Here is a 16,929-nt window from a genome sequence, read left to right on the forward strand (position 1 = left end):
CACACCTCTTTGATAGAGTAAAAATATGGTAACATGGTATGGCACCCGGTTGATAGCGGGCGGGTCCAAACATAAAAAGAAAAAAGGAACGTCCCCGGGAAGGCTCGAACTTCCAACCTCCTGATTAACAGTCAGACGCGCTAACCAATTGCGCCACGGAGACGTGCTTGTTGAGAAACACAGCATGCTTTTGCTTTATGACTGAAAACAGCATCCATACTATCTAAAAGTCAGTAATAAGGAACAATATCGCTTCATAGAACCCACCTTGCTTGTAATCTACTTTACCTTTCTAAATGGTTAATATTGAGCTTTAACTAAAGAGTGTCTTCTTTTGTTTGAAAAATACTGGAAATAAATGGGTCTAACAACACATGTATATTGAGTAAGGTGATCCATATATAGATATATCTCGCATCCGGGAAGTAGTGGTGTTACAACCGTATACTTGTACCATTGAAAATAGGCAAACATCCACTACAACTGGCATAGGTCACACAGAACAGGGTTTGACTTACACTGGAATACCATCACGGTTGGCTGTGGTACCTCCATGACTGGAGTACGTATCTACCACATGATACACCTTACACAGAATGATCTAGGCCGACCAACTAGAGTTAAATCACAGACAAGTACATAACCAAGGGCTATTATATGTTACTAGATACCTATAAGATTATCAGTTGATCAATTATAGTATTAACATGCGAAAGTGTTAGTATACTTAACACTTATTACCCCTATACTCTAACCAAAGCAGACAGACCACTATACAAAACCGACCAAAGAACAAACTGAGATTGACATAAGATCAAACAAGCAAGCCACCAAGAAAGACAAAGCGAGTCTAACCTATTACCTGCCGGTACCGAGTGCCTAGGTATTATGAAAGATATAACCTGGTTAGGCCCGATCACCAGCTACGACCTGGGTTTACCGACCTAGTGACAGACAAAAGGTATACGAAGAAAAGTCAAACAACTTGAACTCTAGATTGAAAATGCGATAGATCATTTAACCTAGGTTCGTTGTTATGTACACATAGTGAATATTCCGTCATTCCCTCGTGGTCCTACCTAGAACACGAGCATCCGAGTCGACAGAACAAACATAGCATCGAAGAACACAAGGTGACAATTTACAAGATTGGTAGCTTAAAGAATCGATACTGATTCCCGAGTATCAATTGGGCTCGAGATTGTAGTACTGGTGGTCATTAGTGGCACCTTACAGGTATTCCTTCTCGCCTATCTACGTAGCTCTCCAATGAAATCGAACAGGGAAAGATCAAAGAAGCAATCAATTCAGTACTTTCCTGATGAGATCTTGATGTCTCCGTCCCAACTAAACCATGTATACCCTAATCGAAGAGCAAGATCAGTACAACTAAAAGCTTTACTACAAGTGCGAGAGTAGCTTCGACGTGAAAATTCATGCAAGGAAAACCAAATCTCAGGAACACCTACGACAGATACTGTACCACCGTCTTATGATTGTAAATTTATGTAATGTCAATTGAAGTTCATAAATTTTTTTCTATCGGCATCCCAAACACTACAAAATGCCGCGAAGTTATGGATTTGAATTTACCACCCCACAGAGCCTAACCTACTCAAATTTGAGCAAAAAAAACTTCATCGATTCAATGAGAATGTATAAATGAAAACAAAAAGAAGCGTCCCCGGGAAGGCTCGAACTTCCAACCTCCTGATTAACAGTCAGACGCGCTAACCAATTGCGCCACGGAGACGTGCTTGTTAAGATCTGCGGATTTTGGTGATCTATAAGGCAAATTGTGTTGTGCCTCGATAAGGTCTAGTTACACATCAAGGCCCTCTTCCTATTCAGGTTTGGGTTGAAAATTTTCTCTTCTTCATTTCGCCACGCTAGTCTATCTAGTATTCAACGTTCATAGGCGGTCAATGGACTACTATATCTGCACATGAGCATTGAGGGAAGCCTGAGATTTAAGATACTGTTACAGTGTCGAGGCCCGGCTAAATACACCGCTCGCATAGACTTGCGCCCAGAGCGCTGTAGTTCATGAGGCAAGTTGCGTGCAAGACAGGCAAAACAAGCCTCCAGGACCCAGTCTTGCATTCTTCGCCAGAAATCTTTGCCGTAGGAGGCTATCAGCAAATGAATTGGTGAGTATAGGATACTCTCTACATACAAGAGAGCTCGCAAATTGTGAACACACCCCTGGTCATAAACCTAGAAGCGCTCCGAGGAAAGGGTGTTGAATTGAGCTGTTTCTGGCCGGTTGGAGTACACACAAACCTAGAGGAGTGTGTGTGTGATCGCCTCACCCAGGATCTGTTGGAACAAGCAGGGCGTGGTCGCTAAACACAATAGCTTATCTTGTCCTTTCATACAGTATACCAGAGACGTATATAGAGTGGAAACGGCTGAGATAAGCGTGATCTAGTCAAGATAGAGTCATCTCGACTATCCCTCTAGATAGTCAGCCCAAGCAATAGAAAGACCTGTTGTGGCGGTTGATGAAATCCCGAAGTTCCATTTTGACATGGCAACAGTCCCCGAGGACCCCGTCACTGCCGTAATGCCATTCGCAAACACGACCCATGACAACATAAGTGGAACACTTGTGGGCTTGAACCTCAGGTCTGAGAGCTGGGTCCTCCGTCGAACCCAGAGGATGGAACATAGGACCTGGGCATGCTCAAGAGCAGTGCACAATACTGGGTTCCGTTCTGGGTATCATATGTGGATGTGCTGCCATTTTGCCGGTTGAAGAAGTTTGTCATGCGTGTGTCATCCACGAGCTGAAAAATCAGACGCCGTGCTTGACATAGTCAGTGTTCGCGTAGGTGTTTCTCTGTAGGCCGCTATATTGTAGGGTGCTGGAGCTAGCTTGTTGGCCATGACGACGTCGGCTAGGCCGCTGCTGTAGAACTTATAGCCGACTCAGTCAACGGGCCAAGTAATGATGGGCTTACTTTCCACAGAAAGGCACAAGGCCATCGTGGCTGTCGTTCATAGTGTCAAATATTTCACCTTATTCATTGTCGCGAGCGAACAGGGCCGTTCGGGTCTTAATGCCTCTTTGCAGTGCAACAGATCTACCACCACTGCTTCACCGATCTACGAGATCTTTGATGGCCACAATTAATTCAATGGCAAATGCGCTGGTTGCGTCTTTGATTTTGCTGTCATATTCCTCTCGTAAAGCGGCGGCGTGAAGTGCGAAGGACCGAACAGTCAGTGCAACAGAGTGGGCTCACAATTAGGTCCTCTGCACGCGGACAGGATCATCTGGCCGAGAAAGATCAAGGCCCTCAGGATGACCAGTCATATTCTGGTACGAGGTAAAATGCCTCGAAAATAGGTTATATGCTATAGAAATATCTCACAGTAGACAGGGCATAGAGATGTTGAAATGATGAAATCCGAGAAAGTATGATATAGGAGGAAGCTGAGTTCTACTAGTAGAAGGGAGCTGAACACTCTGGGTTCAAATAAGAAAGAACTGTCTGTTCCAATGTTTACCCTAAATGCCAGAACTCATTGTCTCATGGTGCAATATAAGCCTTATTTCCTTGATAGATTAATAGAGTATCCTTCCTCTTCCCCTTCTTCTCTCTCTCTCTCCTTCTCCCCTACATATCACCATAAGACCCAAAGAAGAGATAACAACAGCCAAAGGAGGTCCAACATAAACCCGATCTAATAAATAAGAACACAATTATTCATCTTTTTATACTTTCTTAATTCCCCTCAACCCTCGTCCCATACAATGGACCGACAACAAAGCGATTGTGCTAGCGGAAAGTGTCCCCACTAATAGCGCACAGAACCGCTGATTTCGCCACAAGCAAGTCTCCGTGGCGCAATTGGTTAGCGCGTCTGACTGTTAATCAGGAGGTTGGAAGTTCGAGCCTTCCCGGGGACGCTTCTTTTTGTTTTCAGATATTATATATGGAGTCTGTCTACCTTTTGTTTGATTTTTGGATGATGGCTGTGGCGTGGGGAAGGATGATTAGGGGGTTATCTTGCTAGAACAGCTGGATAGATAGCGACAGATTTGTGATAATGTATATCGTGATTGAATTGTAGAGAGTGTGTTGATTTGGTTGAGGACTTAATACCGTAGTATTTTGATGGTTTGTTTGGCCATCGAGTATAAAGCTACGTAAAAGGCATTCCACTAGCTTAAGATATCAGTTTGACGGTGTAATCTATAACAGTATAGATCTGTTGTCAAGGCATATATCTCTGCTATTTATCTAGGACATTTTTCGCTGCCCAGCAGCGCACGTTAAGCCTAGGATCCCTCTATCTGTGCCGGGACAACTACCATCGCTTTTAGTCTCGCCATGTGGAATTAAAAGCCCATTATATACATCTCGATCTTTTTAGTATAGGAACCAGCCTTTAAAGTCTTTTTAGCAAGGAGAATCGTACTATCAATTGAGCAAAACGAGCAACAAAGACCTTGTATACCAACCCCAATCTACGACCATCTCCAACAACAAAATACTCAGACATACTCAAACAAGCTAATCACAAATCTAAAACCCAGTAGCAAGCGCCGTAGTAACGGGAACAGCACTAGAAGGACAAACACAAGCAGTAACAGACTCAACAGGCGGCTCAGTGCAATGCGGACTAACAGCCCAAGCAACAGTACTAGTAGGCCCCGAAATAACGCCCTTCCCCTTCTTCTCCGCCTTAACAAGAACAGGAATCACAGCGCCGGTATTCAACTTAAAAGTACGGTGACCAACAACCCTCAAAATAGAGGAAATCTCACCGGAATGCGACGTAACCGAGATAAACGCCTGCTCATGCTGGACCTTCCCCCCAGTCCCGAAGAAAACCTCATTGAGCGCAGTTGTACTGCGCACATCTTGCGCATCGCTCGTTTCAGCCTCGACGCCATTCCAGTATGGGTCTTCCTCCGCGAATCCGGATTCCAGGCGCCAGGCTGGGAAGAGGGATTTGATGTAGCTGGCGCTGCGGCGGTGGTCGCAGGTGTGGATGCTGATTCCTTCGCGGAAGAGTTCTTTGATGGTGGGCTTGAAGGGGGTAGAGTCTTTTGGTAGGGCGAGGTTGTTGAAGGTGTAGTTTGCTGTTTGGAGGGTGCGGGTTAGGGGCGAGACGTAGTATACGTCTGGAGTGTGGATGTTTTGGGTTTTGATTTGGGAGGCCCAGAAGTCGTGTGCTTTTTGGGCTTGTAAGATGCCGTTTTCTGTTAGGGCTGCGTCTGCCCAGGTTGCTGTGCTGTTGCCGTCTAGTTCGGCCCAGTAGCACTATTATTTTTTTATCTTAGTAACGTGGATGGATATATTGGTTGGGGATGTACTCACATTCCAGGCTGGTGTCCCGTAGTATGTCTCGGCAGCATTATGCCATCCCTCGCCGTGTCTCCCAAGGAAGAGAACCTTATACTCGACATTCTTGCCAGCCTCCTGGTTGAGTTTAAGAACCTGATGGTGGAAGCGCTCCCATTGAGATAAGGAGGCAGAGTTCTTGAGCTTTGAATCGGCGGGGTAGGTCCGATTGATCAAGCCGAAGTTCTCTGCTGTCTAAGTATGGTGTTAGTCAATACACCATCACATATAACGTGCTTTCCAGGATATGATATAATGTGACATAATATTCATGGATATCTGTTAGGGGAACAACTCACATAATCAAAAGTACTAGCATCTGTCGCATCCTCATCCTGAAGGAAATACCCGGTGACAGCCGTATACTCAACACTTGTCGACACAGCAGAGGCGTTAACAACAGCCAGGCCCACAAGGGCTGAACCGAGAGTGGAGAGTTTCATCGGGAGTAGCAAAGACCGAAGATGGAGTACGCGGAGATGTCCAAGTGTTGCAATTCAATGGTGTAGATAGTGCAGATGATAAATATGGTTCAGATCGGCGGAATGGTCATTCTTTATACTTTCCATCCGTTCCATCCCACGTGGACGTTGACATGAAGAATAGATGGAGATGGAGATGGAGATGGAGAATGTTGGTGGCGTATTCCCCAGTGCGGATAACGTGATAACGTATTGCCCGAGCGACCGAATTGACCGAGCGGCCCCACCAAAAAGCCATCTCAAAAATTAACATCTCTTGTTTACCACAATGATAATGCCCCCCCAACGGTCTGATCGAAGGAGAAAATTATTAGAACAGGAGGGTCGTCTTTTATTAGCTATAAAAGCTATAAAAGATGGTAAATATCCCTCTGCTGCAGCTGCTGCGCGGTCTTTTGATTTACCAGTCTCAACTTTGAAGGCCCGCCTTAAGGGGCGTGAAGCTGCTTCTGAAAAACGACACAATCGCTTTATTTTCTCTGAGGTTGAAGAGCAATCGATTGAAAAATGGCTCTTGGATATGGATACGAGGGGTGCTGCTCTTACATTGCCTATGTTGAGAGATATGGCCAATTTACTCCGTCATGCCCAAAAAGCAATCCCCTCTACTGTTGGTAGAGATTGGGCATCTCACTTTGTCAAACGACATCCAAATTTGTCCACACGATTATCTCGAAAATACGACTATCAAAGGGCTCTTTCAGAGGACCCTCGAATTATCAAACCATGGTTTGATTTGGTCCAAAATACCATTGAAAAATGGGGTATCACTTCGGATGATATTTTCAACTTTGATGAGTCTGGTTTTGCCATGGGAGTTGGTACCACACAAAGGATTATTACCTCAGCTGAGTACCATGGGAAAAGAACCCTCTTACAAGCTGGGAATCGCGAGTGGGTGACTTCAATTGAGTGCATTAGAGCTGATGGAAGTGTTCATCCTCCACTCTTCGTTTTCAAGGGGAAACTTTTTCCTGAACATCTACGCATCCCCCTTGATTCAAATCAACCTGGATCTCGATTGACTGTGAGCAAAAATGGCTGGACTACAAATGAAATTGGTTTATGGTGGTTGAAATCTCAGTTTATTCCAAATATTGGGAAAAGAGTTGGAAAATACTGCCTCTTAGTCCTTGATGGTCATGGGAGTCATTTAACTCCTGAATTCGATCGAATTTGTGAAGAAAATGATATTATTGCTATCTGTATGCCTTCTCATGCCTCGCATCTTTTACAACCTTTGGATGTGGGTTGTTTTTCGGTTTTGAAGAGGCTTTATGGAGGAGCGGTTTCAACCATGATGCGGAATGGAGTCAATTCTATTGATAAGGAAGATTTCCTTGAATTGATTGCAGATGCAAGAAAGGGAGCTTTTAAGACCTCTACTATCCAGAATAGCTTTTTAGCTACTGGATTAGCACCATTCAATGCTAGTAGAGTCTTGGAAAAGCTTAATGTATGCCTGGATGAACTTCCTCCTCTTGATATTCTTCCTAAGCGACCACTATCTTCTGGCAGTGATAGTGATCCAAATACTCTCTGGACTCTCTCAAAGTTCTCAAAATCGCAATCTCGGATCAAAAAAGGTCTGGAATCCTCTTCGTCCATCCTTTCTTCACCAACCAAACGGGAGATTGAGAGGACCTATGAAATGACCATAAAAGTGGTCCATCATCATATTTTTCTTCAGAATCGCTGCGACCAATTGGAGGCTTCAAATAAGAAACAGATCAAAAAACGAGCCATCAAACATAAGTTCACTAGCCAGAGGGGTATTTTCGGGAGTCGGGAGGATGGTCAGGATGATGTAGTTGTTGAGGATGATGGTATCAGTGAAGATATATCTTTGCAAGAGTTGCCTGAAGAACCACCTGCAGAACCTGCTTTACCGTCTATGCCTACGGTTAGGCGGCAGGTCACCTGCTCTGGATGTGGGATTAAAGGTCATACCTATGTTAAATGCCCTACACGTATTAAATAGCAAAATTTGAGTCAATTTTGTGGCATTAGTCGTGGTTAAAAATTGAAGGTTTTTTGATTTTTGGTAGGGCCGCTCGGTCAATTCGGTCGCTCGGGCAATACGTTATCACGTTATCCTATGGTGCAGAACACGTGCGTCCATTTCCGGCTGGTTAGCGTTGCTGCGTAACTCGTCATTTAGTTATTAGTTAGTACTTGATTTAGTGTGTTAATTTATACTGTTGACTGCTCAATGCCTTCACATGTCTACACGGTACAATAACGACTCCACCAATGGCGGTAGTTCACTTGCCGTGTGCTGGAAGATCGTCATTTCGTTTGATCTCGGAGATTTGGCGGGTAAATGGTAAAGTAGCCCCTTTTTGAGTCTTGACGTTACATTTACACTTAAGAGATTGGAGTAAGTGATAGTATAGATACGTGACATATATGTGACGGTATGTATCAAAAGGCGAAATAAACAACCAAGTGCTTTCATATGCAAATCCAAATCCAGAGCCCACCAATTCCGGGCAAAATTCAGAGTAAAAAATGAACGAAGAAAAGAAATCTCGAGCTCACAGAAACTGGAAAGCTCGGCGAATTAAAAGGTCGTACAGTATCAAACACCAAACCAAAAACAATAAGTATAATCCCAGGCCAATAAACAACATGCAAGGAATGCTCCAAATATGTAAAAAAAAAATCCGGTGGTACCACCCCAAAACATAAAGAAACACGAAAAAGAGAATAGTATATAGGAGACGTAAAGTGACAGTGCTACTCCGTAGAGGGTGGGAAACGAAGGTGGGATAAACAAGGGGGTGATTTTATGCGTAGTGAACTCGTCCCAGACCAAACACCAGTTCGCACATTTCTCATACATCCATCAGAGGTCAAAGTACTAAGATGGGTAGTTACTTGGCGTCGTGTTGTTGGCAAATGTGTAGGCCTTAGGCTTTTGCATCGGCAAATGACCATTGTAGTGGCCATCATGCTCCGGGTATTCGTGCATCATAAAGTCGGCCCGCTTCTCGGCGAGTTCGCCCGAAGTGGGCATGTCGGCGTCAATCGAGTAGATCAAGGGCGGGGAACCGGATACTGGCTCCATGCCAAACTGCCCGGTGTGGTCGGTGGTCGCGTCGTAGCCCATTGGCGAGACGGTGCTCGAATGGGGAACTTGTAGACCAGCTGGGAACTCGGGCGAGGAGATGGACGCGGTATCGGCCCAGCTGCGGGCTGTCATGGGAACCGGTTCGCCGCAGTTCACGTATTCGGGGAAGGAGGAGACGTGGGCTGGGGCCGACATCGGTGGAGCCACGTTTTGGTAAGGGAAGGGAGAATAGATGTCCAGTGGGGTGGTGGGAGGAGATGCAATGTTCACTTGCATTGGTTGAGAGGTAGGGAAGAACTGAGTGGTGGAGTGAGCTGACATGCAGTAATTGCTGTCTGTGGGAGAGGCGGGCATGAAGTGTTGGAGGTCTTGCGGAGTCAAGGGAGTCGGGGGAGCCAGGGTAGTAGTCGAGACCGAGGGCCGAAGCATCTTCTCGGCCTTCTTGAGGGAGCCAGACTCGGCAAAGGTGAAATTAAGAGGGGATCGCTGGGCAGCAGAAGCCTTGCGCACACCGGCGTACCGCGAGTTGAGACTCTGAGTGGACTTGGAGTGTCTCATGGGGTTGCCGGCACCGGAACTAGGGATGCGGGCACTAGGTGAAAGCGCGGACATGGAAGTCGAGTTGGCGAGGCCACGAGTACCGGAAGTGCCAATAGCAGCAGGACGAGGGCGCTTGCGTCGAGCAGCGATATCCAATTCCTTGCCCGGCTCCTTCCATCCCTCAACCCGATTGACAGACTCAGGCATTCCGGACTGACCAGTGCAGATTCCGATGCCCTCCAGAGAAGTGGTCAGCGCATCAGACGACTCGCGGCGAGTCACTGCGATATCTGGGGCTTGCATGGACATTGGGTACTGCATGTTGCTGTAGACCAGGTTAGGGTCAGATCCATCCCTGTCTTCGGACCACTCTTCTGTATGAGGGGGCAGGTGACCTGAGTAGGCGTCCACATTATGTTGCACGGCATGGGAAGTCCCTGGCATCTCAGCCAATGGTTGGGGAGCGGAATATGAGGTCTGCTCTGCCGAGGTGTATCCGACATTTTGATCATGCTCGCCTGACTCCCATGCTGGCTCTTCCTTGATATCAGACCAGCCGGAAAATGAAGAATTGACGTTTGGGAGACCATTGTGAGGAGAAGCAGACTTGGGGGGTGGCATTGAGCCAGGAGACACAGCCTCTTCCTCGGGGGTAGGCTCGTTCTTGCCCCGGGGGTTAATCCGGCGACCAAAGCGATCCCGGGCGGCACAGGCGGCATTCAGCGCGCGCTGCAGGGACGCAAAGGTTGCTTCCCGCGCCGACTCGCTCTTTGTCTTGTGGTGCTTGGAGCGGCTGGATATGGAATCTGTCTTGGCGTGACCCGATGAGGACGTGGGCTTGGGGGTAGCAGCTTTGTCTTCCTCTTGGGCGATAGATCCTTTGCGAGACTCGGCCAGCTGTTCCAAGGTCTCTGATTTCCGACGGGCAGCCTCCTCAGCCTCGGCCTTAGCCTTTGTCATTTTCTCGAATTCCTCCTGGCGTTTCTGTTGCTTGGCTTTTGCGCGACGATTTTGGAACCAGTTCTGCGACGACGTTAGTTTTCAATGAAAGCCCACAGGGTGTTGACTACATACTGCCACGCGAGGCAGGCTCAAATTTGTCTGAGCCGCCAGTTGACGCTTGACGTTGCTGCTTGGCTTGGGGTGAGCCTGGAATTGTGCCTCGAGAGTCTCGACTTGTTCCTTGGTCAACCGTGGTCGCGACAGGTTTTCTGTGTATTCGTCGTAGTCCATGATCGGTTGGTGATAGTAGTCCATCATCTCCATTGGTGGGTGAGAGTACATGTAGCCGTCGATAGGGTGCATCATTGGGGGAGGCACCATAGATGGGTCATATGCCATATGTTGGTCCATCGGGATACCTTGATGGCCCTGGTAGTTCCATGAGGGGTGAATGTAACTCATGGTGAGAGGTAGGTAAGAAAGATCGAAAGAAAGTGTAGGGCGCACGAGAGAGTGGCAGCTTCGGGGAAGAGGTCTATATCATGAAGTGGAAGATCGGAATGCGGGAATGCGATGGGAGAAAGAACCCTGTACAGGTAAAGGAGTGGCAGTGGGAATCACACGAAAAAGAAAGGAAAGACTGTGATGATACCCGGTGTTAAGGAGAGACTTGGGTCGGTAACAAAAAGAGAGTGTGGAAGAAAAAGCAAAGAGAGGGCGAGAGAGTGTGTGAGAGGAGAAAAGAAGATGTCGAGAGCTGGGGGGGATCTGGTAAGGGGCGGTACAGTGACGTCTGATCCCGAGGTTTAATTGGGCGATGAGCGGGTATTGTCCGGTAACGGGTGGTAAGAAAGGTCTGTGTGGCACAGAGCAGGAGGATGCAGTGATCTAATAAGAATAATAAGAATAATCGGAGTACATATACTCTGTTCTAGAATGACAACTGATTTAATAGGATCAGTGAATTATAATAAAATATAATAAAATAAATAGAACAGAGACCCGAATTCTCAGATCCGGCATCCCAATTGGGAAACAAACGGACCCGTATGAGCGGAGTAGGGGGTGGCGGTAGGTCACATTGACAGCAACTCGATACACTACTAGATTATATTAAACCCATAGGCATCTAAGTATATCAATGGCACTTTGTATCTATTCTATTCTACTTGATGTTCTATGAAAGTAGAGTAAACAAGAAGTGATCCAAGGTTGACTGCGGAGACTCGGGAACAAACCCGCGGAACCAGATATTTCCAGATTCACCTATCAGACACTGGCGTCATATCTGCAGAGCCGTATTCCGAGTTCCTGCATTAGTGTATTTATATATGATTACACTGGATACTGTATGGCCGTCTCAAGTATATTGTACTGTTACTTAGAATAACTCATGTGAGGGCTCGGCTAAGTGGCTATTCCCACACATGCAGGTATGTTCTTCTTCCGGTCCCCTGGGTCACCCGATCTACTACACAATGATGTCCTAAGGTAACTATTGATTTCTGAAGCACACTACTATCTATTTCCCCGTGAACATTTCCCCCTTCCGCTAGCACGAATCGAAGCTAGTGAGGGCGCATGGCAGTCAGCCAAGACTCACTAAACATCAATAGTCGACAGATCCCGTCGATCACTTCAAGGATCTGCCGAGATTTTTTAATTTATTTTTCAGCCCGGATTTTGGGCTCTCCAGTACCGTCTGTGGTTCCCCATTTCCTGGTTGGCCCCTGTCCAGCGCTAAACGTCTTGGAATTAGAGGCTCCATGCAAGCAAGTCACGAGGGGTCTGAACTTTGCCCCCTTAACTTGTACTAAAAGGAGATCATTGCACCGGTTTCGGGAACCCGGACGTACATGACTGTGCATAGACTGTGCCCCTTTGTTACTACTTACCACGTAGAGCTGTATATACTGTACTTTGTATACACGGCTCGGTAGAGACATTACCATGGAATATATCGCCATCTCCTCAGAACTATTGACAGCAAAACGTTCAAAACAAGCAAAGTCAAAACAATGGAGTCGGGTGCCCGAATGATCTTACCACGATGATAGGATATAGAGCCCAACGCCTACGGCACGTTAGGTTGAGTAGATATCCAACAATGACCCGTTCCAGCGGAACTACCCCTCCTAATGATCGACCTTCTTCTCTGTTCCGGACAATGATCGGGCCCGAACAGCCAACGCTCTAAGGCTGATCAGCCAATCCAAATCGGGAGTGACAGTGGAGATGTCAGGGCCAGGGCCAGGACCAGGACCAGGACCAGGATGAACACCCATCCTCTCCACCACCCACTCTCCTCCCCCGGAGACACACTCAAGTCCGCTTTGGAGCCTTGAGAGGGCCCACGTCGATCATAGGACAAAACGTGGCCCTTAGCTCGTCACAAACTTTGTTCTCCCTAATAGCGTGCTCGCAAGTCTCCGCAGAGTCAAATGCCGTGTGTGACGGCGACAATCACACTTCCAATTCAAGCTTCGGGTGCAGCACGGCGCCTATCAGGATTGATCGTCCCTTTTCCGAGAACGAGCCTTCGGAAGAGAGCGTCAATGCTGCTTGGCATACTCCGTATACAGTAGTTCCAAGACCCTGCTCCGTCTTATCCGGCTCCTACTGAATATTGTACTGTATAATTTCATAGAGTCTCATGGGAGAAAGATCACGGTCCGAGCAACGGGGATGTGGACCAGTTTGATATTCGCCTGACCGAGAAACCCCGATAACCTGAACTGTACTCTGTTCACACAGTGACAATGTACAGATCTAAGGGGATCTGCCCCTGGGTAGATCATGCAGCTCGCACGGATCGCTTGACCCCATTCGACTATTGGATCTGAGGTGAACCGTTGCGCTGGGAATCTCAAATTCTGTACGGATGGCGGGACTGACTCCGGTAAAAGGAGAAGAAAAGAATCTCCCGATAGTTACCACTGCCTCATTCGGACTAGTTTGATTGACATGACAGCACATCCTCTCATGATCGACTTACAAATCGGATCTCCATCCCTGTTGCCTGTGCTGTTTCGGAGCATTTCGGTGGCTGAGCGGGCTGGCTAGCTGGTTATGGAGACTGGTACTATGAAGCTCTGTGACATATCAACTTCCCCCCCCCCTTGTGGCGCACCTGAGTGGCGGTGTCCAGGTTTATCCCTTGTATTTGTCAAATCTCGAGCCTCGAACCTCCCCGTTCTGGTGCATCTCGATTCTCCTGCAGCCCAGATCGGAAGTGCTTTCGGAAAACCTTGTAACGAGATTGCAGTCTAGTTCATCACGCATCTCCAGCTGTTCGCATTTGCAGTTCGTGCGCGAGACCCGTTCCATTAGACACAACTGTCAACTGTGACTGTGACAATGTAACTTCACTTAACCTGGCTTGACATGACCTCTCTGCACTCTACGACCCGTGCGCAGCACCACCCCTTGCATACTGTACCTCTCCCTCTCACACTCTCTGTCGTTCACCGCTGCCCGTCCATTGGGCACTATACACAGCAGAAATGATTTCGTCCCGAGCTTCCCTTCCTCTTCCCCTGCCGGAAAGATGAATTCGATCCGCGAAACACAAAGACAGAAAGTCACACCAGGTCCACCAATTATAGTCAAATCCTGTTGATGCACGTCGGGAACAAGGTACTGTACATGTACACCGGCACAAACACTTATCCTCGTGAGCTCGAGCGTTTCCTTTCGTTCGGTTCGGTTTGGTTTCGTTTGGTGTCGTCTTGTCTCATCTGCACTGTTACTATAACTGTACCAAGTATCTATATATCTACACCCACACAACTACATATCTACAGTACATCTACATACCATCTCAAACCCAACGAACCTACCCCCAACCTCTTACCCAACCCATTTCATCACGGCGACAATTTTCGAGTCGCACAGTCCAATTCAAGATCCACCCAAGGCTCAAGCGTGCATGAACCGTCGTTCGCAGCCTTGTTAGGCTGATTGGTTCTGGAGAACCCAAGGTGCACCTACAGCACAGTGCATTGTGCACCTACATGCAGTCCAGCCGTGCCCACTGTAAACCAGACCAGACCCTGGCCCCGATCAAATCCGGCTTTTGGGCCGCCCGTCCCCTGCAAGGATGCTTGTGGGTGGGATTTGGTTCTTGTACTTTACCATTTACTTTACGTGGCACCATGCACCATTTACCGTCCAGGTCCACCGCCTTCTGTTCTGTAGAATATTATATACCGTACTGCAACCTCGATACCGTGGAGATACCTTATGCACAATGTAACAGAGTCCCGACCCGCCACCCACGCCATACTTATGCACCCACTCAAGCTTCACTGCGAATCACATTTTGTTTAATAGCTGGAAGCTGGAAGCTGGAAGATCCGTGCAGAGCTGTAAGCCTGTAAGCCTGTAACATACCAAGCTCTGCCATACAGTACATGGAGCTGTATCCCCATCTGTATCTCCAGCTGTATCTCCAGCCCCAGCTCCTTCTATTAGCTCCCCTAGTAGCCAGTTTACCCATTCGCCATTTCTTGCGTGGAGTTGGTCATCGTACAGTTTGCTTTGTAGACTACTGCACACTATGACTTATGCCCTGTACTGTACATATGGCGACGCCGGTTTGCTCTTACTTGCTCATGCTGCTTGATCATGCTCATGTTGCTTGCTACTTCTTGCCTAGTGATTGCTGTCTGCCTTCTAAGATCCGGGGATCTCCTGAGGAAATGAACCTGCACATGGCTACCATATGCCAGATACTCTGCGTATACTCTTCTTATACTGTATGCCGTGTACGTTCCGACCCGTCTTGTCCCGTCCTGCAGTTATGTATATGTATATGTACATGTCCTGTCCTGTCCTGTCCTGTACCTGGTTGCACCTTACTTGTCCTTATAACCAACCATATAAAACCCAGGTACGCCACCAGCAAGCTTTGTCTACTTTGTCAACTTGTATCCTGTTTCAGGGCCCGGCGACTGAGAGCCGGAGCCGGGAACCATCCAGCCCTGTCTAGAAGAGTCCCGATCCAATCGGCGTGCTGATGGTGAATATCATTCCCCGAGACTATGCAGACTTCGGGCTTTGGAGCTGGGCTTATACTGGTTTCGTGGTGTTTTCCTCGCCACCACAATCTACGCATGTACGTATGTAAGTTGGGGACGGAGCTAAGGCATCCCGGTTTTGGATGCGCAATACGAACGAGAGGGGTCATGCTCATGCTCCTGCTCGGTCTGGATGTTTAGTCTGCTTCTTGGAAACGAGATGTCAACCAAATTCGAGTACATGTACATGTGACGTTATGCACAAAAGTATGATCATCACATCCGAGAAAGAGAAAAATACAGCCAGTAACAGCCAAGTATGTAGTGCACGTTTATCTAGATCAAAGTCCTGTTCTATCAATGCCGTGTAACCCAACTCCGATCCGAAGAACCCGTTGAGATGCAGCCTGCACAACCCCTGTCCCCATGCAGATGCAGCCCACGCCAACCACAATCCTCAACCTCAAAAACTAGAGGTCAAAGCAAAGCCCAATCCCAAACCTATTGCAACGCATCCCGAATCTCAAGCTTGACCTTGCCTCCCTCAACAGAAACAACACGCAAGCTCCTCAGATCCTGCACAATCCAGTCCGCACCAGCCTCCTGCAACTTCTCCAGCGAGTGCGTAGTGCTGAGCGCAATAACCTTGTACCCAGCAGCCTTGCCAGCCTTGATACCTGAGGGTGCATCCTCAAGTACGACAATCGACTTGGACTCTTCCAGTCCGAGCTTCTTTGCGCCGAGGAGGTAACAGCGCGGGTCTGGCTTGCCCAGTGGCACGTCTTCGGCCACTACTAGCATCTCTGGATGTGTGAGGCCGAGGACTTCGAGCCAGCCGTCGATCAGGGCGCGTGTGCCGGATGTGACGACGCCCCAGCGTGCCTTGTTGTCTTCCAGGGCTGTGAGGAGGTCGCGGCCGCCGGGGATTTCAACGGCGTCGGAGCCGTATTTTTTGGGGATTTGGCCTTCGATGTAATTTACGTCTGGGAGGTGTTAGTTAGATGCGGAGTGGAGATGTGGATGTAGGTGTATATTTGAGGTAGTGGTAGGTGTCGGTGTAACTCACAATCCCAGTTGGCCTTAGTCTGGTCGTAAAGTGCCATTGTGTCAATGCTGCGGCGGCCATGGGAGGTTGCCAGGATAGTCTTGGGGTCGACGCCCAGCTCGGTGCCGATTCTGAAAAAAAAAAAAGGGTTAAAGGGCGATTTTAAAGTATGTTTAGGATTGTTTGTCACTAACTCGTGCCAATGTTTCACAATTGCTGTTTAGAACGGATAGTCAGCATTCGCTTCGATTGCTTCGGAGGGATTGGAATTGGGCTTGCATACCGTCTGTGGAATCGATAATCGTGCCGTCAAAGTCAGAAAGAACGCCATCGAACTCTTGGACCTGCGCAGGCGCAGAGAAAGATCCTCTTGAGGATGACATGGTGGGGGAGGGGTGATGCGGGGAGTGTAGATATGCAAGATGAATGAGATGGAATGAAGAGAGAGAATTGTCTGCTCCCAGAAGTTGCT

The 16,929-nt window shown here is 47.7% G+C and overlaps 3 protein-coding genes across 3 annotated transcripts; all 3 read right to left on the minus strand.

Annotated features, from left to right (window-relative positions):
• Window positions 1-4,535: 4,535 nt before the first annotated feature.
• On the minus strand, window positions 4,536-5,800 carry N7508_006732 (phosphoglycerate mutase family protein; the record flags this gene model as incomplete). The annotated part of the gene is made up of 3 exons (XM_058464798.1): window positions 4,536-5,276; window positions 5,334-5,552; window positions 5,657-5,800. 3 exons carry the CDS (start codon window positions 5,798-5,800, stop codon window positions 4,536-4,538), a joined length of 1,104 nt encoding a protein of 367 aa, XP_058318651.1.
• Window positions 5,801-8,702: 2,902 nt separating this feature from the next.
• N7508_006733 (homeobox domain-containing protein) lies at window positions 8,703-10,856 on the minus strand (the record flags this gene model as incomplete). Its single annotated transcript, XM_058464799.1, has 2 exons — window positions 8,703-10,475; window positions 10,527-10,856. The coding sequence occupies 2 exons, from the start codon at window positions 10,854-10,856 to the stop codon at window positions 8,703-8,705; spliced, it is 2,103 nt and encodes a 700-aa protein (XP_058318652.1).
• Window positions 10,857-15,913: 5,057 nt separating this feature from the next.
• On the minus strand, window positions 15,914-16,840 carry N7508_006734 (HAD family hydrolase; the record flags this gene model as incomplete). The annotated part of the gene is made up of 4 exons (XM_058464800.1): window positions 15,914-16,395; window positions 16,479-16,588; window positions 16,652-16,673; window positions 16,741-16,840. The coding sequence occupies 4 exons, from the start codon at window positions 16,838-16,840 to the stop codon at window positions 15,914-15,916; spliced, it is 714 nt and encodes a 237-aa protein (XP_058318653.1).
• Between the last annotated feature and the right edge of the window lie 89 nt (window positions 16,841-16,929).

Source organism: Penicillium antarcticum (genome assembly GCF_028974205.1).
Source record: "Penicillium antarcticum strain IBT 31339 chromosome Unknown utg000006l_segment0_segment0, whole genome shotgun sequence".
In the NCBI taxonomy this organism is placed as follows: domain Eukaryota; kingdom Fungi; phylum Ascomycota; class Eurotiomycetes; order Eurotiales; family Aspergillaceae; genus Penicillium; species Penicillium antarcticum.